Source organism: Papilio xuthus, unplaced genomic scaffold (assembly GCF_000836235.2).
Source record: "Papilio xuthus unplaced genomic scaffold, Pxut_1.1 DF826938.1, whole genome shotgun sequence".
NCBI lineage: Eukaryota > Metazoa > Arthropoda > Insecta > Lepidoptera > Papilionidae > Papilio > Papilio xuthus.
Window position 1 is genome coordinate 4,492,096 of NW_013531711.1, and position 24,067 is coordinate 4,516,162.

The 24,067-nt window shown below is 31.1% G+C and overlaps 1 protein-coding gene across 7 annotated transcripts in view; it reads right to left on the bottom strand.

Annotated features, from left to right (window-relative positions):
* ASPP (Ankyrin-repeat, SH3-domain, and Proline-rich-region containing Protein) overlaps positions 1 to 24,067 on the bottom strand; it is a 184,673-nt gene that overhangs the window by 37,714 nt on the left and 122,892 nt on the right. The window contains exons 1-2 of one of the 7 annotated variants that reach the window (XM_013317479.1): positions 20,638 to 20,695; positions 13,388 to 14,176 (exon numbers count right to left, since the gene is read on the bottom strand). The exons of 5 other annotated variants lie outside the window; for them this stretch is intronic. In XM_013317479.1, coding sequence (XP_013172933.1) covers positions 13,388 to 14,083 — 696 coding nt within the window. In that variant the 5' untranslated portion in view covers positions 14,084 to 14,176; positions 20,638 to 20,695. Of the gene's footprint in view, positions 1 to 13,387; positions 14,177 to 20,637; positions 20,696 to 24,067 lie in introns of those variants that run through there. One more of the 7 variants, XM_013317478.1, reaches the window with a different exon arrangement.

Here is a 24,067-nt window from a genome sequence, read left to right on the forward strand (position 1 = left end):
ATGTAGGCATCTAGTGTATATATTCAATACTCTTTCGCGGAGTGGGCCAAGGGTCTATAAATCCACTTCACGCCTGTGTTCTGAATGAAAAGAATACAAAAGAAGTTTTATTCTTTTGTTAAAAGTCTATATTCTTTACGGTTTCTTTCATCGTTATTTTGAAAGAAAAAAGTCAAAATCTATTTTCATTCTTAATTTTTTTTTTATCTAATTATTACCAATTAAATTTAGAGTTTTAATATTTTTAATGGGATGATTCTTAACAGCCATCGTAGATTTAAATCTATTTATTGAATTAAAATTTTGAGTTGAAAATTTTTTATCTTACGTCTTACTATTTTACGAATATTATAAATACGAATGTTTGGATGGATGGATGGATGAATGGATGGATGTTTGTTTAAAGGTATCTCTAGAACGGGTGAACGGATTTTGAAATTTGGCATAGAACATAGTCTGGAAGAACACATAGGCTACTAATTAAGTTTTTTTTAATTATGCGCGGTCGGAGTCGGGGACAATAACTAGTCTTTAATAAATATTAATTTTGTTAGTACAAGCTCCGCTAAATTTTGTTATTAACGTAATAGTTCATATACGAACATTAGCTACATTACAGAATAATTATTTATTAATTAAGTTAATCACTTTTCCTAAACAAGGTAAATGTAAACTAAAAGCTAAACGTATATAAAACGAAATTTATTGTAACTGTTTATTTAATATTCATGTAATCTATTTTCCTTTAAAGTTATGTAAACTTTCAATACATAAATTCTTTTACACATTATTAATTAGAATCCTTTGGCGCGAATGACGTGTTTTCGTTACAAAGTCCAGTATCAGAATTAATAGTGAGGGGACATAAACGTCGACATTTTAGCAAGGCTAGTGTTGTGCCAGTACACCGGCACGCCTTTTTTTTATATCATAAGGTGGCAAACGACCAAGCGGCCACCTGAAATCGCTGAAATAGCGAAGTGACCGTTGCCCATAGACATACGCAATTGCATATGCGTTGTCGGATTTTCTTCCTAACAGTTCATAATATTTTAATAAATGTATTTAATTATACAAATAAATATTTTTATTTCTTATCAACATGTGGCAAATATTTAGTATGCTATAAATTAAAATTGCAATTAAAAAATGCATTGACGCGGAGTTTTATCGAATTTAAGTCGTTAACTTTTACATGCTATTATAAATTGCTATGGGACCAAAATAACTTAACTCAATTTTCGTTTCGAAAAATATATAACACAAAATTTTACAATTAATTTAACAAAATAATTACATCTAACAAATAAATGAGTTTACAAACAGTAATAAGCAAACATTACTTTGTAGCGAGCGTACGGAAAACTTTATAACTTAGTTAAGCAGAACTAAGTCGATGCACTGTGTACTGTATTATATACCACATAAAAGATATATGTTTAGACTGGCAATATATAAATTTGAGGTAGATTTTAGTAAATAGCGTTCTTCTTTTATATAAAACTAGTTTTTTTTTTTTTAATTTGGTTTTAATAACAGAGAAGAATCATATGATTTTATTAAAAGGTCTTAGTTTCAATATTCCTTGAAACGAAAATGCAAAAAAAAAGTTTCGTTAATTTATATAACTATACTGATATAAAATGAAGCCTTTAAAACTTCCCTTTTGAAGGATGTCTAAAAACAGAAATTGATTCGTAAAATTTATAATAACAGTAAAAGTTACGTTTGTTTGGTTTCTGTTTGGTTCAAATTTCGTAGAAATTTACGACTGGTAGTTATTATTAGGCAAGTCCACAACTAAGCTTACTCAACTATACAAGTTTGTGAACTGAAACGTTTATGAGTTAAATTAACTAAAAATTTAGGAAACAAATAATTTACTAACGATGTGGTTTGAATTTCAAAATTTCATGTCGTACTTTAAAATATCACTAACTGCAGTTCATAGATTCAATTAGTATGGGATACCTACACTAAGAAACTATTAAGTGTTCAATTAATACTCTGAGTGCGACTGTTACTCGTACATAGCATCAAGATGTAATTTCTCAGCAGCAAGCCATCCTTGATTTCCCAAGATATCGAACAAAGAAATCTAACGTAGCACGTCACGTGACTGCTAGTCGTCAAGAGATTCGAATCTCTTTAGTGACACGTATTGTTAAATAAATAATTTAACCAGGTTCCTTTGGACTAAGTAAAGATATTTTTGAACCTAATACAGATTCCAATGAATTTATTAGATATAATATATTTTTCTGATTTATGTCTGTCTGTACAAAAGCCTTGCGATTTGCTTAATCTATTTATAAATCGTTATAATATCGATCAGAAATAAACATATTTCTTACGTTTTATTTAATTCTGAAAAACAACAAAGTAAAAAAATGCTTACAAGACACTTGTAAGCATTTTTATGTAATAATATTTCAACTTACATAATGAAAAAGATAGTGAAAAAAGTGTTGTATATTTTTGAAGAAAAGTTCAAAGACTACTTTTTCGATCTCTGACATTTGAAGGTCATTGCTTTCATTTACTCTAACACGAGAATCAAGAATCTCTTTTAAGAACACGATTTGTAATATCTGTAAAACTACTAGTCTTGTTTTAGTAAAATAACTTTATCATAAATTTTCGTCAGGAGATATACTGTTTTGTATTATACAAGCATACTAAAAGTCTTTGCGTACAACTTGTACCAAATATCGGACAAACTTACCCCCGTCACTTTTGGAATCTAATAAGCTCTCCAAAGCTCTTGAAGCTACATTTAAATTGTCTTTTCCGTTTGGATGAAGTAGACAACATTATATAATAATATTGACTGAAAACAGTATTTAATAACTTTAATATAGTTCAATTTAGTGAATACAATAATTTTTATAAACACAGTTGTAATTACCAGAAATAAATAACGTAACTTGTTGCCGATACTTATCAAATTGAAGAAATAAAAAATATGTAAACTAAAATAAAAAATATCGTACAAAAAACCTAATATTGGTTGAAAGTATTAAATATATCAGAGTCCGGGCATATAAAGAGATATGATCGTAATACAGCTGTCATAGACTTATAAATGGTCTATATCTTTAGTATGATCCTTGCAACATCTGAAAATACTATGACGTAATAATAATGGCAAAAGTACGAAGACTAAATCACTAAAAGACTATAAGTAAAGCTTACTGCATTAACAAGCCACGTCCGAGGGAATGTTGAAACACAATTCTCCACTCAAACTCTGACATACTATGTGACCGCAATTTATTACTATAAAATTAGGACGACCATCTGACCAGAAAATATATACAGTTGAAGCTGTGTTGAAGCGACACTCGGGGAAAAAAATCTGGTTGTGTGACGCGACTCAAAATAAAGCCCCATTGTTGTTCGCAATCACGGCAACCTTAATACGGCGACCGACTAAAGAAATTTATGGGGCCCTTATTTTCTACAGGAATTACAATCTCTTTTATGGTTACGGGATAACACCAGACGTGCTATATTTCTCTATATCAATAGACACAATGTGGTGACAATCTTACTAATATTATAAATGTGAATGTGTATGAAGGATGTTTGTTAGTAGGTACTACCAAAACGGTAGCATAGTTGTCGTCGAAATTGGGAATAGATGTAGGACATAATCTAAAAGGACACACAGTCCACTAATTATTTTTTTTTTTGTAATTACGCGCGGACGGAGTAAGCGACAGCTAGTGTTGTATATGACAGATTTTTGGTGGGCTTGATACGATATCGCATATGCTTCTAAACTGAGCATAAATATATTGTTTGAATATTTCAAATACATCAATAGTCCATTTAGCATCATCATCATCAGCTCACTACACGTCCCCACCGAGGGGCTTGGAGCCCTAAGTTAAGGGTGATTAGGCCATAGTCAACCACGCTGGCCAAGTGCGGGTTGCTTGACTTCACACATATCTTTGAATTTCTTCTCAGATATGTGCAGGTTCACGGCATCACGATGTTTTCCTTCACCGTAAGAACGTCGGATAAATGTACACATGTAAATCGGAAATCGAAAAACACATTGGTACATGGCGGGATTCGAACCCAAGACCTGCAGATTGCAAGTCAAGTGCTTATCCACTGAGCCACCGACGCTCCTCGATTAAGCATATTGCATCTAAACATAATTAACAATGTTATCGTCCTGACATTTATTTAACTTTAGTATAAAAAAAGCGCACGATTTTACTTCTAAGAATAAACTTTTATAACCTGTATAACTTATTTTCGAATTCTTTATTAAACACGTATGCGCAATATAAGGTGAAAATTGCGAATGCAATTTTGCAAGAATATTTTTCGAAACGTTAAGCTTTAGTGAAAACGGAAAAGTTACCGAGTTCTTTGATTCTTGTGGTGTACAAATAAATGTGTCAAAGGAGTCAAAGAAATAACTGGAACACGTTTTTATTACGTATGAGTACTGAATGATTTAATTTGAATTTTTATTTTGAACATATTTTCTGCAATGGTACTAAATATTCAGATAATGTACATTTAAAATACGTCTAAAATAATCGTATTTCAACAATCGAGATTATTAAGTGTAATATATTGATTTCTAAAATAAAATACTTACAACTATGTATAATACATACGTAGAGATCAGAATACTTGGATAAAAACGTACCTGGAAAAGAGAAATTAATATTTTTAATTCATTTAAGATTAAATAAACTGGTTTGAATATTAATGACGGAATAGCCTTTTAGAGGCTTAAAGGAATTGATGGAAAACATATAACAAACTAAGGTAGTCGAAAACAATGACCTGCGATTTTTTTATCAGTAATTTTTATGGAAGGTAATCTTACTAATTATTATACTGACATTAATATTAGAAATGTTAATATGAAATTTTACGTCCAGTTTGTCATATGTACGCATTGAAACCCTTTAAATACTTTCATCATGGCTTTTAGAAACTTAAAAGTAAAATGTAATTACTTTTATAATAAGTTTCAAAATATTTAATTATCCTAGTGAGTTAAAACAATAGCTTATTAAAGATTTTAATATGAATAACATATTTTGTTCGTAAAGACACAATTTTATATTGAATTTTATTAATAGCGTTCTATTCAACGCTACTTCCTTTCAGACATTTTTCTTTTACTTTGTCGTATTTTATGAACAAAATGTACATAAAGTCGTCTCTAATAACAAGTGGACGAGTCCTACCTTTTCTCGAGGATTAATTATTAACAGTGAAAGCTGAGTCCTTTGAACTAAATTAGTATAGCCAGCTTACTGGTTACTTTGGTTCTGTTCCTTTCTGAATCTCCCTTATAAAATGTGAAGGAACTATGACAACTAAATAATATACAGTTTTACATTAAAACTGTACAGATTTACAGGTTTTTGAACACCGGAGTCTTTCTCTATTTTTTTTTTTACAGTAGTAGGAAAAGCAAACTTAAACGAATACGGTTATATATAAAACTAGCAGTTGCCCTTGACTTCGTCCGTGCGGAATGTAAAAAAATAAATAGTAATAAGTATAGGCCACATCACCTGGGGATAATAAAGCTTCCCAACAGTAAAACAATTTTTCAAATCGATTCATCAGTTTCTTAGTATATTCAATGCAAAAAAACCCCTTTAAAATATTTGTACAGATAAAATATTTATCCATGTTAAATTTATTAAAGCTATGCTACTGAATCATGAAATCTAGATGTGGAGTAAACTGTGCCGGTTACCCTAAAAGAATTTAATATACTATATATTTATGTTGTATATATAGGTACTGGCAAGTGCACTCTAATATTATTAGAGTACGAGTAATGCGGTAAATTACTATGATTTTTATTGCTGCAGTGGTCTAGAACGCATTAGAGAACTGCAGTATAAATATATTTATAAGATTTTTACCCTGATTTAGCAATTTATTTACTATATTAAAATTATAATATTTCCTACAGTAATCAACATTTTTATTAAAATATATTGCAACGTTTGAGTTCTTCTTAATGTCCTTTATTTACAAACTAACTGTTGCCCGCAACTCCGTCCGCACGGAATAATTAATAAAAAAAAGTTAATGAGTAGCCTATGCGCTCTTCCTGACTATGTTGTACATATCTGCCAAATTTCATCAAGATCCGTTGAGCCGTTCCAGAGATACCATCAAACAAACATCCATACATCCATCTAAACATTCGCACTTATAATATTAGTAAGAAGTAAGATAATCTATAAAGAAATCTTTATTTGAACAAGATTTTTTGAAACATATACTACTAATGTAGTTATTAAATTGAAATATGAAATTAAATTAGAAATTTAACAGTTGCCAAAATACGGAATACGCACAAATATAAAACGATTTCGCGCGCCTTGTTTCCATAATAGTTACCTCTAATTAACACATTTGCTTCATTTCTGACGATAATAACGTAGCTTATAACGCTTTAATGCAGGGAATATGTACTGTGAAAGCATTTACCTCGAAATAGCAACTTGGCATCTTTAAATTTTGAAACACAATTATGAAAACTTTATTTCCAACACAAACTCCTAAAGGATTTTTTTCGATAAAATCTGTTTTCATATAGAGTAACAACACTGTTATATAAAAACTCGGAACCTAGTAAAAGGGGTGCTTTTAAAATCAACAATATTTTCAATTAGAACTCGACAAATAAATAATGAACAACCTAGAAGCAGCTCCGCTTTAACTTCATAACTGATTACGATGGAACTAACTTAATTCCCTAAGCACAAGACTTTAATAATATTATCTTATTTTAGTATATCTCTTGTATTTATTTTAAAAAAAATATGAAGTTTATAAAAGTCTTAACTATAAATTGTTTTAATGTTAGCAATATGTGTTATTGAGATCGTGAATATTAACAGTCGATACATATGTAAAAAAAAAAACACAAGTGCTACGACATTGGCGATCGCCGTAATACCGAATGACTTAGTCGATTTAAGTTTTTTTTAAAGTGTCTTTATTGGATTTTATTTGTACAAAGTTAGTATACGAATCTTATATGGCTTTAGCTTAACTAAGTAATAATAGAAAAATAAATTAAAATTGCTTATGAATTTTACTAAGTGAAAAATAATTTGTATGGTTAATAGTTGTAGTACAAAATTTAAATAAGGTACTTGTTCAATAAATCTTTATCGTGTAGCATAGCCGACATCGAGTTCCAGTTACATGACTTCAGCCCGCGCCGTATTTATAATGGCGATTAATTCAAACAAGAGATTAAAGTAAGATAAGCCGGGTCATTTATTTTTGTCCAAATTTAAATGACCCCAGGATTTTACCTTGATATCGTTGTACAATATTAAAAAAAATCCTTAAACAATGCCGCTAACAGTATTGAATAATCAAATCAAAAATCAATATTGAAACGTTTTGTGCTAATTAAGTATAGCGCTACACTCCGACGTAGCACCGTAGCATTCGTAGCACTTACAAAGTACATCTAATGAGAACCTATCGCATAGTTTGTTTATTGTTATTAAATATTAATAGATTGATCTTGTTTATTTTTATATTTAAAAAGAACTGGAATAATATAAAATAATATAATATAAATATAATAAAAATATGAACCTAGTTTGATAATAAAATTTTCATTGTAAATTTCACAAGAGTTCAAGAATATTTGGATCAAAAACACTTCGTTCTAAAGTTTTGTACACAAAAAGCTTCGAAGGGTGTCACCTGAGTGTACAAGGCCGCGACCCGCAAACATTACACGAACAAAGTAGCCACTACACTCGCGCCCTGCTTTCTTTTCATAGCATTCATAAAGAAATGACTAGCGCTTGCTTTGCAAACGACCTTTTTCGAAAGTTAAATACCAATAAAGAATTACAGAAACTTTTTTTTTTAATTTCACAGATTGTTTATGTGACTTCAGTATTTTATCAAGGATTTTTGAGGCAACATTTTAAATTATATGCTGTATAGTAATTAACATAAATAATTTTTAATTTAAGACCTTAATTTACGTCATAATAGTTTCATCAACTCTTTTTTTTTCAAACTACATAGAGTCCTCTAGAAAAAAGGTTGAGGTGCAGTGAAACTATCCAATAAAATATTGTGACAATTTTATATAAAAGTAAGCGCTATAAAGAGAATAAAGCATTATAAAACTTCATTCATACAGAAAACAATTAGCTATGAATTCTTTGAAAACGTGTGAGTAGCGGAAAGCAATGCTTGTCGCGATTCACAATAGACCGCGCCCGACTCGCCACTCCACGCTGTTTTGTTCAAACTCCATTCTTTTGACAAATATTATAACGCCTTTGTTTCCTCTGGTGTAACATTAAAATGTAACAAAATAAAATGATAAGTCTTTGAAACTGATAATTATCACGTTACGCACAGAAGTTCTATGAAATAATTTAGGATACGAATACACCTTAAAAAAAACCTACACCTATTCACCTATTTACTAGTAGTATTCGCTTCGAAAAAGCGTTTAAAACACAAGTATATTTTTAGGTTATCCTGAAAAATATGTATGCTGTTAACTTAAAATTAAATAAAATTGATATTAAATTAATTTGTATTTCTTACGTTCTGCGAAAAACAGTAGCTAGTCGTTTAAGCGTTTAAAAATAAAAATAGAAAGTCGATGTTCAACGCAGACACCGTGTTCTCTGTGAGTGACGTAATCTTATCTTAAATGCAAAGGAGGTCCAGAGACATGGACAGGGGACAAGAAACTGATTATACGAACCTGTCACTATTTCCTACATATAAAAGGCTCCTGTCATTAGTCCAATAACTATTAGTTTAATTACTCAATAAAGTATACATTTATATCCTTAAAAAGGGTCTTGAAAGACATTTTTCATATTTCGCTAACTTTATAATTGAGCAGAAATTAACTAACAAAATCTTCATGATATAAAGAATCTAGTAAAAACCAATTGGTATGTCTCTTATCAACGTATGATAATAAGAATTTGTAGATTCCTAAGCACTGCTTAAGTCGCCAACGCAAAACATTGGTAAAAGGAACAAATCCGATTTTAATCTATACCTTAACCATAGATCACAACAAATTGATCGATTGAATAACGTGTAGTAATCACTTAAAAACAAACCCATATAAGTTTGGAACTAACTGCTATAAAAACTATATTAAAGGTTTGCAAACGTAAATGCGTCACGAAGAAAAATCATATTACTTACGATATAAGCCTATTCAATTTGTCATGACTGCATAACGGATAACATTTTCTATATATAAAATGAGTATTTTCTTTTGCCATGAAATGTACAAACTGTCTAAATCCTTTTGTTGGCCTTATAATCCTAATACAATGACAATAATCGTACGTTACATTTCTTACAAAGGTTTTTATATTGCCTATTGTGTGATAAAATTGCTCGTTACTGGCTACCGGATTGATATTGATTATTAATATATTTGTAAATAATAAGTTAAATTCTAGACAAGAGAGCAAAAAACACTTCTTCTTCTTGAGGTGCCTCTCCGACTAGCGAAGGTTGGCGACCAGTTCTCCATATTTGAAAAAACACTACTAAAATGTTTTTATGTAAATAGTTTACAAATGTCAATATAACTATATTATTTTATATTAATATTTGTTAATTAAATAACGACATGATTCATGCGTATTTATGCAAATTCAATATTAATCAGAGTCAGTTTTACGTAGTGTTTATTTAATTAAATATATGTAATTGTGTTTTAGCTATTTTTGCAATTAGTACTAATATTTTTTCATATGTTTTATTCTTAATATCTCGTTTAATAAATGGCTTATAAGTATAAGTTCGTTACTTATGTTCCCCAGTTTTCTTTAACTTGACATCTTTCGCGTTTATATTTATAACCAAGATTAATTAAAACAGATTATCAGAAAGCAAAACAGGGCGGAAGATTTATGAGGCAAAGATAATATATGTGGTTGTAGGAAAACTCTTTGCTTAAGAATATTTCAGATCTTTTCATTTTATCACTGATTACGCGAATACAGGGCCCTTAAAAGAGCAATTAAAGACATTTTAGATTACTTTGATAAATTTTACGAGCGTAACTTGAAAGATGTTTAGCCAGAATCAAGATCAACAAATAAGCTACCAAATTAAAAGATATTGTGACAAAATTGAACGTTAAAACTAAGAAAATATAAATATTAAACTTATTACTCATTTTAAATAAAAAAAAAAAAATAAACTAAAAATGTATTCCCGTCATTTATGGTTAGGTTTGCTAAGGCTTACATTTGGTAAGGATTTACATCGTTTATGTTTCGTAACCCTGTAACGCGCAGTCTGAAATCAGTTTAATGTCTTGAATAAGTAAGCAAGACACAAGGGCGTAATGTTGCGATGGATTATTTGAGATAACTTGGGATTTAATTAAATAGCAAAATTTTAATGACTCCTATTATAATATAAACAACAAGTCACCTAACTCTGGGTAAGCTCTGAGCCTCCCAGTGGGATACAGTGAGCTGATGATGCTGATGATGATGATGATGGCGATATAACAATCATATTAGTCCAGTCGATCATAGCAAGACAAAAATTAAAAGAGAAATACGTAAACATAACGCAGTGGAATGATGCTCAGACAATAATTAATACAAGAGTACTTGGCAGTTTTATGATTTATTTTTTATGCTGTTAATAGTATGTTGTTCAAGAAGTTTGTAATTGTTAGATCGCACAGGGCTTCGTGAGTAAACAGAAGATGTCTGGAGTAATTAAGTTGACATCTAGTATATAAAGTAAACTTTAATCTACATTTATAAATTCAAATTATAGATTTAGTATAAATGGCCAACTTTATCTCATACTTTATGCAGAATTGGTTAAACTTGAGAACGATAATTGCCGGATGGAAAGGTATAGATTGGATAAACCTACGCAGTGTCAGACCTGTATTTAATACCATTAATAGTTATTTGAAAGTAATTTAAATAGATATTGAAACTGTAATTGAACACGTATAAATATTATATTTAGTTAATTTGAAATTGTAACTTCGCTAGAGATTTGATCTTATGAAGCCCAGTTGAAATAAGATTGGAGAAAAAGAAAAGTTTAGGACTTTCAGGTTGTTCTTAAGATAGTCGGAGTTCAGTTTTATATGTTGCATAGTAACATTTTTACTAATACATCAGAGCATGTTGGAAAGCTTAACATATATAATGAGAGAGTCGCAGTTTGACATGCTCGCAATTAGTAATGTATGAATTGCGGCCCGCAGCGACCGCTGGCGCCGCCGCGTCGGCGAACTTGGTAAATGATTGAAGCGTACAGAACTTAATCCTAGCTGCATTGCATTGTGTACATAGTGTTATATATTTTGTTTATGCATAAGTTATCCTAAATTATAATAATTTATTTATAACAATGAAAATCAATATTTATTCCCTATGTTATATTTATCCATAACATTAATGATGCACATTTACACATTATGATGCACGTAATTTTTATAACAATTTTTTGGAGGATGCCAGAGAATTTTTGTACTTACATAATGTGAAATTTAATATACTATTTTTGAAAGAAACAAATATAACAATTTTGAATACTAAATTAATTATCATAAAGATTGTTACAGGATGTTCAAGTGGTAATAGTCAACAATCCTTTTGAAAAATGAAAACTTTAATATAAATGACTTAAAGACAACAGGATAATTGTATAAAAGTTATAATTGTAAACACTAAAATATTTATATTACTTTTAATTTTAGGTATAATTTTAAACTTGTTACCTTCCCTATATGTTTATAAACATGAGTTACAAATGTTTACAAATAAACCAGAAGCGAGGTAAGCCTTCCAAATATTTATACACTTTTTACAAACACCCTGTATTACTTGAATTCAAGTAAACTTTTAAGAAAACCAAGTCACCAAATATAAAATGGCTATCGTTACCTGTAAACTTTAAAGTCAAAACTAATACTAGATTAAACTCAAAATCTGTCTATTACAGGTTTCCTATTGACGATATTACGTAGTTTGATTTAATAAATTACTAGGAACTAATATACCAATATTAATTAATTACAATTAAATTGTAATTAGCAACCAATTACCTGTAACAATAATACGTTAATTGTAAGCTATTTTGCTACATTAATTTCACTAGACGATAAAGCTAAACGCTTGATTAATTTAAGCTATATTAAATTTAATTATGAATGTCTTAGAAGTTGATACCTTTCCGTTTACCATTGAAATTAAATAGTGATAGGAACTTAGAATTTATATAACTAGCTGTCGCCCGCGACTCCGTTCGCGTGGAATTAAAAAACTTAATTAGTAGTCTATGTGTACTCCCATGTGTTTTACATCTATGCCAAATTTCAGCGAGAGCCATGCAGCTGTTCTGAAGATACTTCTAACATCCATCTATCCATATAAACATTCGCATTTAAAATATAATAATAGTAAGATGTGTTCTACTTTCCATAGCTGAGTTGTGTAAATATAAAGAAACTATTTGTTTTTCGTTAATTTGTAGTTAGAACTATGATTTCGTCGTTTAACATTTAAAATGCAAACAAGTATTGTCACCTCAAACGATTTTCTAATAGATGTACTAGTCTCGGCAACTGTTTTAACGGCACGGAGATGTTAACTCTGTGTTAGAGGCTATTTTACGGCGTAAACTTGTTTAACGGACAACCGCCGCACTGTAACTTCGTTGTATGTCCATTTCCCATCAACTTTAGTAATATGAACTAAAAAATAATTTCAGATAACGATTTTTATAAACTATAGTATAACGCATTTTAAGGATAAAACTAAGGAGGAAAAGTATGTTAGGCAAGTTATAAATAGCAATTAACAGTGAGAGGAAGTGACAATCGCTTTCTACTTTAGATGTGATGTTTATGTTATAAATTTACTTACATTAAAAATATGTTAATTATTCTTAAATTTTAATGTTCTATCGTTTGCGTTGTTAATAATCTGCAGCTTACTATGGCATGTAATATTTATAGGGTAGAGGAGGGCTGCACTGAGGGTACGAGTTATACAATATTGGAACACTAAAGCCGAAGAGAATTTCTAAGATGTCTCTGGAATTCATTAGCATACAAATTGAAAAGCTGAACAGTGGCGATTGAAATGCTATTCGGAAGAAATTTGATATAAAATCTTACGATCGGAGAATATCTTATCACGAAATATTAAAAGGAAATTATTGATTAAAAATAAACAAGTTTGCGTTGTATTAATCAATATTTATATTATGGACCTTTATAATTATACACAATCGTTGACAATTTTTACAGCTTTTGGTACTCTATCAACCAAAATTTTGTGGTAGTAGTTTGTATACCTGAAATATTAGCTACACTTACCTCTTGTTTTTTCTCTGCTTCATCAGTTGCCTTAACATCTAACTGCTGAGTATCGAATCTGTCCTTGACTTCAGAGTTGATTTGCTCTAATGGTTGTTTTCTTGTTTGATTGATCACATCTGGCTCAATAGGATTTACATCACAGTTTTTTGATACGTAGTATTCTATTCCTATTTCATCTTGTGATTTGTCAGATGTTTTAATTTTAAAACAAGATATTGTCTTTTTATCTTTCTTCTCATCTTTATCTTTATTTTTAGTCTCATCTTTTTCCGTATCCTTTCGTATATTTTCATTCTTTTTATAATCTTTTACTGCCTTCAGTCGTTTCTTTTTACCATTCCATTTAGTAATTCCTGACTTTGATCTGTTACTATCATCGCTGCTGCTTACACTATCTAAACAAACTGGATTTACTAATATTTTCGTTGATTTAGTTTTACGTTCAATCTTTCTAAGATTAAGTAAGTTGCCAGATGAATCCATAAATGATGGTACAGTGCTTAAAGATACTGGATTTTCTTTTGTATTGATACAGAAGCTATGTTTAGAGTTAGGTAATAGTTGAATGGCCTTCATAACATCGGTAGTGTGGTGACGTATTTTACCATTCGTGCCGAGTGGGCCCATAGCGACTGGAGGTCCTCCGTTAAACAGTAATGCCGTCTCCATTGGTTGACACACGCAAGCTAACATTTTCAACTGGTCATTTGGACATACTTAAAGCTATTATCACTTACATTTTTGGTGTTATTGATATATTTCGTATTATTAATACGTATTACACGGCTGGAAATAAAAAAGAATATAATGGATATATACATTGATAGTAAGATAAAATGTCGCGTATCGTGTTAAATCCATCCGAGTTGCGTTCAAACAATGACATTAAATTTCATCCCAAGGACTTAAGAAGCATTGTTTCTCGTTGAACGGATATAAGCATCGTATTCATTTCCTGATATGTAAAACGGAACGTAATCTGATCCCTCGTAGGGAAACTATGTAACATTTAAGTAGTACTACTTCTTGAAATTGTTGGAATAGTCATTATAAAACTATAATAACGCTCTAGCTTTTAAAAATAGAAAGAATTTTATCTCATAAAGTTCAAATTGTACGTTAAATCCTACTGATCTATTTTGCTATGTCATTAATGTATTGGGGTCGACATTGCGCTTGCAATTTTCTGATTTTGTAGTAATAAATATCGTTAGTTAGTTCATTATTAGCAAGATATTTATACTTAAAATATTGAATCAACGGCAACATATTGCACGATATAAGAGAATACCTAATCTTCATATTTCCTTGTAACATTTTTTTTCAACAGATTGCTATCTTATTACAGAACGGGATATATTAATGTTAGTCAGTCACTTTTTCTTTATTATTACATCTTTCTACTAAATGTTTCGTTTGTTTATGACGATAATGACTTTCTAATTGAGGAATCTTTTGTCAACACTGCGATTGTTTTATAGTTTTTACGACCGAACCTTGTCGTGAACCCTCTTGTCCCCACATCCTTACTTGAAGATGTAAATTTTGTACCAAGTCATTTTCTACGACATTTAAACGGTTCTTTGAAGTAGTACTAAAATTATGAAGGCCGTATTTGTAGTACTCTTGGTACGTTAAAAGCTATAATTAGTTCAGGTCCCAGCACCACACTCAGAGTCGTAAAATTCTTAGAGAAGATTTAGTACTGTCTGTAAAACACAATTTTTGGTGCTAAAATAAGGCACGAGCTACTTCTAAATTTTTGTTGATTTTTTTTTAAGTTATTTAAGTTTAAAAGTTGATGATCGACAAGTCTTCATCGACAAGCTTTTTTAATTCGAATAAAGAATAAATCAGTTACAGATATTGCATCCCTAATGAACGAGATAACGACTTTCAATGGAGCAGCGCATATATGAATGATGGGGTAATGTCTTTGTGAAATGTGGAGTATGGATGCACGAGTGGCTGTCTATCGAAGCCTGCCCAATTAGAGCGAGATTTAATTATCAAGCCCCCATTGAGGAGTCACTCTGCGTACAACCTTACCCACCTTGTAACCGCACTTAAGAGCAACGCGTAACGCCGTTTCAATTAGATTTTCATTAAATCGTTGGATATATTACACATGTCTGACCCAATTTTCATCACCACGTTTTATAAAACAAAGTCACCCTCGGTACGCCTATCTGTATGCTACAAACTCAACGACGTTTTCGCCGAATGTGGTCCACTATAAATGAATTTATTATTAAAAAGATATGTTTAGAGAAACGAAAACTTTACCGTTGACATTTTACAAACCCAAACTAGTTTTGTTAGCGCTTCAATTCTTCACTTAATTGTGTTATGTATAATCTAGGGTTGTCACCTCGCATTATGCATAAATGAGATAATCTTCTAATAATACTATAACTGAGTTTAAACGAACTAAAATTAGAAAGGTTAACTTCTTAAAACTACGCATTAAGTTATTTTAATACAAAACTATTAATGAATACTTTGCTTTTTACGTAACAACCAAAAACACGTAAACACTAATTTACATAATACTAAAAAGAAGTACATAAAGGTAAATAGATCATTAAAAGTTCTAGGGAAAAGGCGACAATATATTCTCGAAAAGAACCTAATTCTGATGAATGACTAATCAAGGTACTTTCGTACCATCCCTAAGAGATCTCTTGAGACCACAAACTTCCGAGCCTCTTTCAGCAGTCACAAGCACGACTTCTTTGCCCTTTATATCACACTAATACAAATCTCAAAACGAACTGTACAAAACTTTGTCGTGCGAAATTTCAAGAAAATAATATACTAATCAGAGATTTATAATTAAAAAAGTTGCCTAACCTAGTTAACCTTCTTACATATAATTTCTCCCCGCCTAGGGGCTTGAAGTCTACGCAAATCATATACAACTTGACTATGACTAGATCATAGTCAACCATGCTGACCCAGTGCGTATTGGTCGAATTTACTTATAAATTTTGAATTTCTTCGCTGTTATAAATAAGCAGGTTGCCTCAAGATGTATTCCTTCTCCACAAGAATGTGGGATGAATGTTGAAAAATGAAATTGGAATATCGAAAAAACCACTGGTACAGGGCGGGGAGTGAACCTGGACATATGGATTTCGGGTTCGTATCGGTCAAGCGCTTAATAACTCCTCCACCTGCGTTCTTTAGGATAATTGTATTAAATACAGTTGCGAAGATTTCAAAGAGATTTTTGCAACTGTAACTGTGTGTTTACTATTGTCAGGAAGAAAATCCGACACTGTGCCGGTGTACTGGCACAACACTAGCCTCACTAAAATGTCGACGTTTATGTAATCCCACTAATCATTCTGACACTTGACTTGGTAACGAAAGCAAGCTATTCGCGCCAAAGGATTCTAACGAATCTATACTTATATAAAGCGGAAGAGTTTGTTTGTTTCTTTCAACGCGCTAATCTCAGGAACTACTGGTCCGATTTTAACAATTCTTTTTTTATTGTGCGTTTATAGAGAAGGCTTTAAGCTTTATAACATTACGCTGTGACTAATAGTTTTTTTAGTGTCGCGGGCGACGGCTAGTAATGTCTAAAACTATATAAATACAAAAAAGAATCCCTTAATATTTTCCGAGCGAAGTTAGAATAAAGTTGTAAAGGTAGAGGCTGACAATAGAAGCCGGCGAATAATCAAATCAACACCTTCGTCACGCCGCAAATCGAATATGAATAGAGGTATTCGTTCGGTTCGAGATTCCTGTACTTCGACAACGCAAATACATATATTGGTCCGGGAGAACTCATCCGACTTTTACCGTAAATTCAATAGAGTAAATTTTTTCCAAGTCAAATGTCACGGAGAATTGGAAATACCTACTGTAGGAAAAAATACCTTTACACAAAGTTGTTCATAAACCTACAATATAGTACTTAAATTTTATAATGCCACTTTAAAAGTAGTTGAAGTCTTTATAAAATAAAGACAAGAAAATGTCTCAATAAATAAGAATATAAATAGCCGCTAGGAGAGCAAGAGGACAGCGAAACGATAACGCTATTGCAAAGTAAAATATAAAGGAAATTTTCAAGATTTTGCCCAAGAAAAGATTTACTAAATGAAGGAGATCCTTCATTTGGAGTACCAAAAATATCATCTTTATTTTTTCTGTGTAATTAAATAATTATATACACTTAGATAGGAACTTACGTCTTAGTAAATTTTATAATATTCGGTCAAAAGTCAAACAAATTTTCAGAAAAGGTGAGATTCGAACCTATAACTACGCGGTTCAGATGTTCAAACGCTTTATTAATAAACTACAATAACTTGTAACGCAAAGTTCATATTTTTACATATTTTATTAAACTAAATGTTTTCATAATGATACGTCTGATATGTCTGAATGAACGTAGGGATATAAAAAATTACATTAGTCGTTAATACCGAGAACAAGAAAATCGATACGGGCAAACGTTTCCGATAGAATTGCAACACGGCACGTCACACCAGACTATAGTCAGACAAACTTCTGTGGCCAGTTATGGTTATTTTTGTTAGAAAATATATAAAACTGAGAATTACAAAAAGCAGAGCAAGAAAGCTAGAGTCCCACAATCTCGTGACATGCAGGCGACCCCTACGTGGTACCATGACATAGTGTCAGTTATTCTACCGGGCCAAGTAAGTTTGTGGCACTGTGTATAAAATCGAATAAGACAATGACAGTGAAATCTGATAGAGGAAAACAATTTAATTCCCATGATTTACAGAAAACGAACCTGTCGTTATCCTTAATAGAACTGCCTGATTTATTTTAAATGCAAATTAAAATTGAAAATGTAAATCACTTCGTTCACAATATTTATGGGACGTATTCGACAGAGTAAATATTTACTTTTAAGTTATATGTAAAAAAGGTTAAAGGAGATTGCAATATATATCAAAAGTAAGGCTTCGAACATTAATGCAGCTTCTAATAAATACAAAAATATTAATAGTAAAGCGAGTTTAAAGTATTAAACAGATTATGTGACGAATGGGAATCGAAGCCAATACGGCTACAATAAGACCTTCTAACCGCTAAGCTATTGAACCGTTCTATAATAATCAACACATATCATTTTACACGTCTCCAATTTTAATAAGAAAACTAGAAGTTAGTACTTCTCAATCATTTAAAAGGTCTATTAAAAACTGTGACTTATTCCCAAGGCATAAGGTACATTACGCGTTTTGCGTTATTCGACAGTACTGCGCTCTCGTGTTACTCGCTCTGCGACAAGTGTCTCACATGGGCTACGAACCCGCAAACTAGACTAACTGGAATTTAAAATATTTGTAAGATCTGCTTACACCTTACAGACATGTAACCACTCACTTATTCTTAAACAATCTTTCACGTCAATTATTTATCAATTGCATAAATCAAAAGAATATAAATACGTCTGTCTTTGAAGGCGTTCTCAATTAGCGAGCGTGGCTTAACCTTTTAAACGCCTGCAACTGTAGTTCTTCCGGTGTTGCGGGTGTCAATACCTGTAGGTTATCAATTAACACTAAAGACCCTTTTTTGTTTAATTTCTCCAATTTTTTTAAAAGATATATAATTGATAAATCTACTAACTATAGTCTGAATTCAACCTTAATTAACTGAATCCAATTTGAATTTCCGTACATTTTCTACGTTAAATAATATCGATGTCAAAGTGAGTTGTTTATTTCATATAATCAATTTCTTCTTAACTAATACTTGGTTATAAAACCGTGTTCGAAGTAATTACAGATATAAACTAGATCAGGCTTAAGAAAGTATTTAATTGGAGACTATGAGTATATAAATTGCAATCAGCGGTTCGAGTTCTATGCGCTTGGTATACGTATTTACAATACCTCTGAATATATATAAATATATTAATAGTAAATCGATCCATACAAACATTCACATATATAATACAATATATGTAAAATTATTACTTTTATCATCGTCTAGAAAATAATTAAAATCTGCATGCTAGCAAAAATTAAAATTCACAGAATGTTGCCGGGGAATGGCCAAATAAATCGTTGTATAAAATCAAGTTCATTTAACCGGAAGAACAAATTAAGTTAAGTAAGTGTTCGACTTTTCGAATATTTCCAATATTATGTATGTTAAAATTCACAAGGGTATATTTACAACTTCTTTAATAAATTTGAGCTTGGAAAATATTTTACGAATAAACAGAACACGAAAGTTCTGATATTTTTTTAATACAATGGTGACAATAAATACTTGAAGCTACGGCAACCAAATTAGCGCAAATAAAATAACGAACAATTAATCCAAACAAAAACCGACTATATGATTAAAAATACCAATATATTCTAAAGTTATACTATGAAGCATAGTACGTACAAAATGAAGGCAATGAGTTGGCCACCTGTTACATTTACCCAAGTAAACTTTAGTGAAATTTAGGTTTATTCCATTTAAACTATCACTCCAGATGACGGACTTAATTGATATCATAGCAGTCGACCATATACCTATATACCTAACAAAATCTAGCAATAGCTATTCACCGAAGTCAAAAATATTTCAAGGTTCGAGCTATTTGTATATGGCTACTTAAAATATTTTTACATTCTTTCCCACGATTTTAACTTCTTAAATATAACATTGTTGTTCTTGAAATCGAATCCTTGAATAAGATAGCGTAAAATCTTCTTTAAAAGGAAGTTCAAGTGGTAACATGTGGCTATCGTATGAATAAAGTTTTTTGATGTAAGACGACTTCGCTTAAGTTATTCATGAACATTAAAATATCTTTATGTAAACTATGATTTATTGTCAACAATCCTAACACTGTAATAATATACGCGTTGTATTGATTTGACGACTATTTCAGTTCATTTTTAGGGTTCCGTACCTCATAAAAAAACGGAACTCTTATAGGATCACTTTGTTGGAGATAATTACAAATATAAATTCTTTTGGAAAAAAATTCAGCTTCAAATAAATGAGATCTTAAAAAAAGCCTTCTGTTTTATTACATTATCTCTGAACTGCAAGATTCAGATTAATTTTACCTGACTAATCCAGTATAACAATGCATCCAGTATTCAACATTAAATTTGGAGCTTAGAAAAACTTATATTTGTAAATTAACTCAAAAATATAATTTCAATTTAAGACATAATTAAATTGAAAATGAAATATTTCCAGCCATGTATAAATTAACTTTAAAAATAAAACGACAAAAACTTCACTTTAACCGTGCGATGTATTGAGTTCGGGGTGCGGAAGATCGCACGACCAACCCCTACGGAGTTTCCGGCGCTACTGAACTGATGAACTGGCGCAGACTACGGGCGCCGCTCGTACACAATGAAACCTCAGATGCACCCCCCGCCCCCGGACCTCTGACATCACAAAAATGCACATATTTCTAGCAAAAAAGACTACAACGGACAAAAGAATGTTAGAGAAGCACTTGTAACGCGACCACTTGAGCCATAGTTTCTTGACTTTTGCTTTATAATGATATTGTTAATGGGCAACAGAGAATGTTACCTGCCAAAGTTGTTTGTTGTGTTAACATTGCCAATAACAACTGCTTAGCTTATATAAAGTCATTTCAAAAAAAGACATATGTGCAACGTATAAATGCTAGACGATCTCATTAAGCTTTTGTGTGCGGTGACCAACTTTAAATGCTCGTATACATTGAATAACACTGAAAGACCAAAGTCTTGTTAAAGCTCAAGTCAGGTTTTAGGTGTCGAACTTTATTGGTGAAAAAATTACTGTTAAATTTTAACTTTTTCTATCAATTTGAAATTGTTACTTTCAATGTTTGCAACTGAGTATATTTCTGTTCAATAATATAGAAGTTCGCGCCAGTTCAATTGGAATAGTTGCTTGCGCGAGCTTCCCTACTCGATATTTGAACAATTCAAAACGAAAGAAGGAATATTAAATATGATATAGTTTGTATAAAGTTCGAAGCACTCACAACTAATACTTGAAGACAATAAACTTATGTATTTTTAAATTAATTTAAATAATCTAGTTGTGTTTTATTAACGACCATACATCCTAAACCTAATAATGCATTTTGTCGAATACAAGGAGACGTTTACATTTTATTAATTTAACAAGTAAGACTTTAAATTAATAACAAAGCTAAATAAACACATACCTTAACTAAAAGTTCTGAATATTTCTGCACTAATTTGTTTAAATTTTCTTCGACATGTTGAAACGTTTTTGAGTAATATTTATTTAGAATATAATTTTTTTTTATAACAGAAGGGGGCAAACGAGCAGCGGGAACACCGAGGTGTTCAACGACGCCCATGGACATCAGCAATACCAGAGAAACCGCAGATTCTGTTATACGTATTCTATTAACATTCTAAAATCGTAAATAGAAAAATAAATAGATAGTCAAATAGCAGCCGATAACGTGACTAACTTCCCGTGCAATATGAATTTCTGCAACATCGAAGCGGAGATAGCGGATTCGACAGAAAGGAAGTTTTGATTTCTGTTTGCATAATAAACATGTATAGTACGAGTTGTCGGTATTTGTTTGCAATTTTTCAATGTTTACACAACTGCATACGCTAAATGTTTTACGATGGACGCTATTGCAACATCGTGCATATAACCGTCAGTTTACATAGCCAATACAACTGTTCAAATCCTTTTATTGTCATATGTTATGAATACGTTTTTTGTATATTTGTTTAGGCAAAGAAATCCCACGTTAAGAGGCATATTGAAATTTTTTTTATTTTAATTCTATACCGTTAAAATTTCTCTTTTTAATGTACTATTTTTTTTTCATCTACAAGTCTATTGGTTAACATCAATTTTACTGATTTTAAACGTCGTCTTATTATTTTGTATCTCCAGACCTTTACAAAAGTACACTAGTACTTTAAAGATACTTCGAACTAACAGGATGACTAGTACCTGGGAAGGATGCGCACCTGTCTGTTAATTCTAGGGGTGACAGGAAATTCAACCATAATTTATAAACAAGAGGGTTTAAAATTAATCGTCTTCCAGTAATCGCGGACTGTATCTTCGTATACTCAAGAATGTGCTATTGAGAAAAGGGTGGGCCGAGATAAGAGCTTTATCGATGCATAAAGTATGTTGTTATGAAGTTTGTGGGACGGACCTTTAGGCGCGTTGGAGAAAAAGAATAATTTAACCTTATTCATTGAGGTATTCGCGGCATGTCTTTATTTACACCTGTCGTAAAATTCACAGCCTTCAATGGACATCAAGGTCGTGCAGATTTTATCAAACCGCTCAGCGGGATTCGCGCTTAAAATAATGTTGATTTAGACAGCTCTTTTTACTTTACCGTGTTTGAATTCGCGTAACATAAACAGTGTCAAATTACCTGGAAAAAGAAAATAACAAATAAGAAAAGAATATAACAAGAAAGAAATTAAATGATTAACATTGACAATAGGCTGTTAAAATTTTAATATATTCTTACGACTGGCAACCTGATCTTTTTATTTTTTTAAAAAACAATAATAATCAAGATTCAATTTTTTTATCATTTACTATAAGGTATAAAGTAATAAACCGTAATTAAAATCATATTAAATATGTCAAACATAAAATTGACCATGACCTATTCTGGTATTTTTGGAATAACTGACAATACGCTATGATTCTTTATAGTGTTTTTATTAATACTTGCTTAAAATACTTTAACGGCTTTCGCCTTAAGACTCCAACATGATAAATGGCGGTGGCAAGCGTAAATCTAAAACGCTTGTTTAAGAAAAAGTAAACATTTTAAAACCAAACAAATTACTTACATTATAAATTAAATATTTGTACGTCTATTTAAATAAGAAATTATTGTTGACTAAGATTAGAAAACGTTTAAGAATATGGCACTTTGCTTGCACTTTATTTTATAACAAGGGAGATATTGATCATCGCAAAGTGCCATTTCCAACTTCAATAGAATTAATGTCAATTCAGTCGCTCTTTTATAGATATTACAAAGAACTACTAGTTGTTCAAGCGATCTGAGGAAATAGGTTTTGTATAGTTCGCCTCTTTACTTTTCAACTATCGTCAGTTTGAGTTTGAAATTAAATCTTTTTACTTCTAGTATTCATTCCAAGTATAAAGGAGTATCATCATCAGTTCACTATACATCTCCACTGAGGGGCTAACCTACCCTAAATTAGGGATGACTAGGTCATAGTCAACCACGATGGTATGGTGGGTTGGTTGACTTCACACATATCTTTGAATTTATTCGCAGATATGTGCAGGTTGCATCACGATGTTTTATTAAGGAGTATGCAAATAAAGAATTACTTTGCCAAACCATAGATTTGATCAGAACACTAAATCAGGTCAAATCATGTATGAATGGCATGGCCTAATAAATGGTAAATTAATTCGGAGTAATGGTTTCACATTTCTCTTTTTTCATCCCTTAAAAATTAATAAGCTATTTGCCTGATGAAAATACAACGTTTAAAGCAAATATCCGGAGAAAATACTAAACTTAATATATTTTCTTGGTAAAAACAATAAAAATGTAATTAATGACGTTATCAGATTAAAGTTTTCACTTCCAACATTAACATGTCTACATAAAATCTTAGTAGTGATAATTCATCTTGTTGAACATAATCTCTTTGAGAGAAA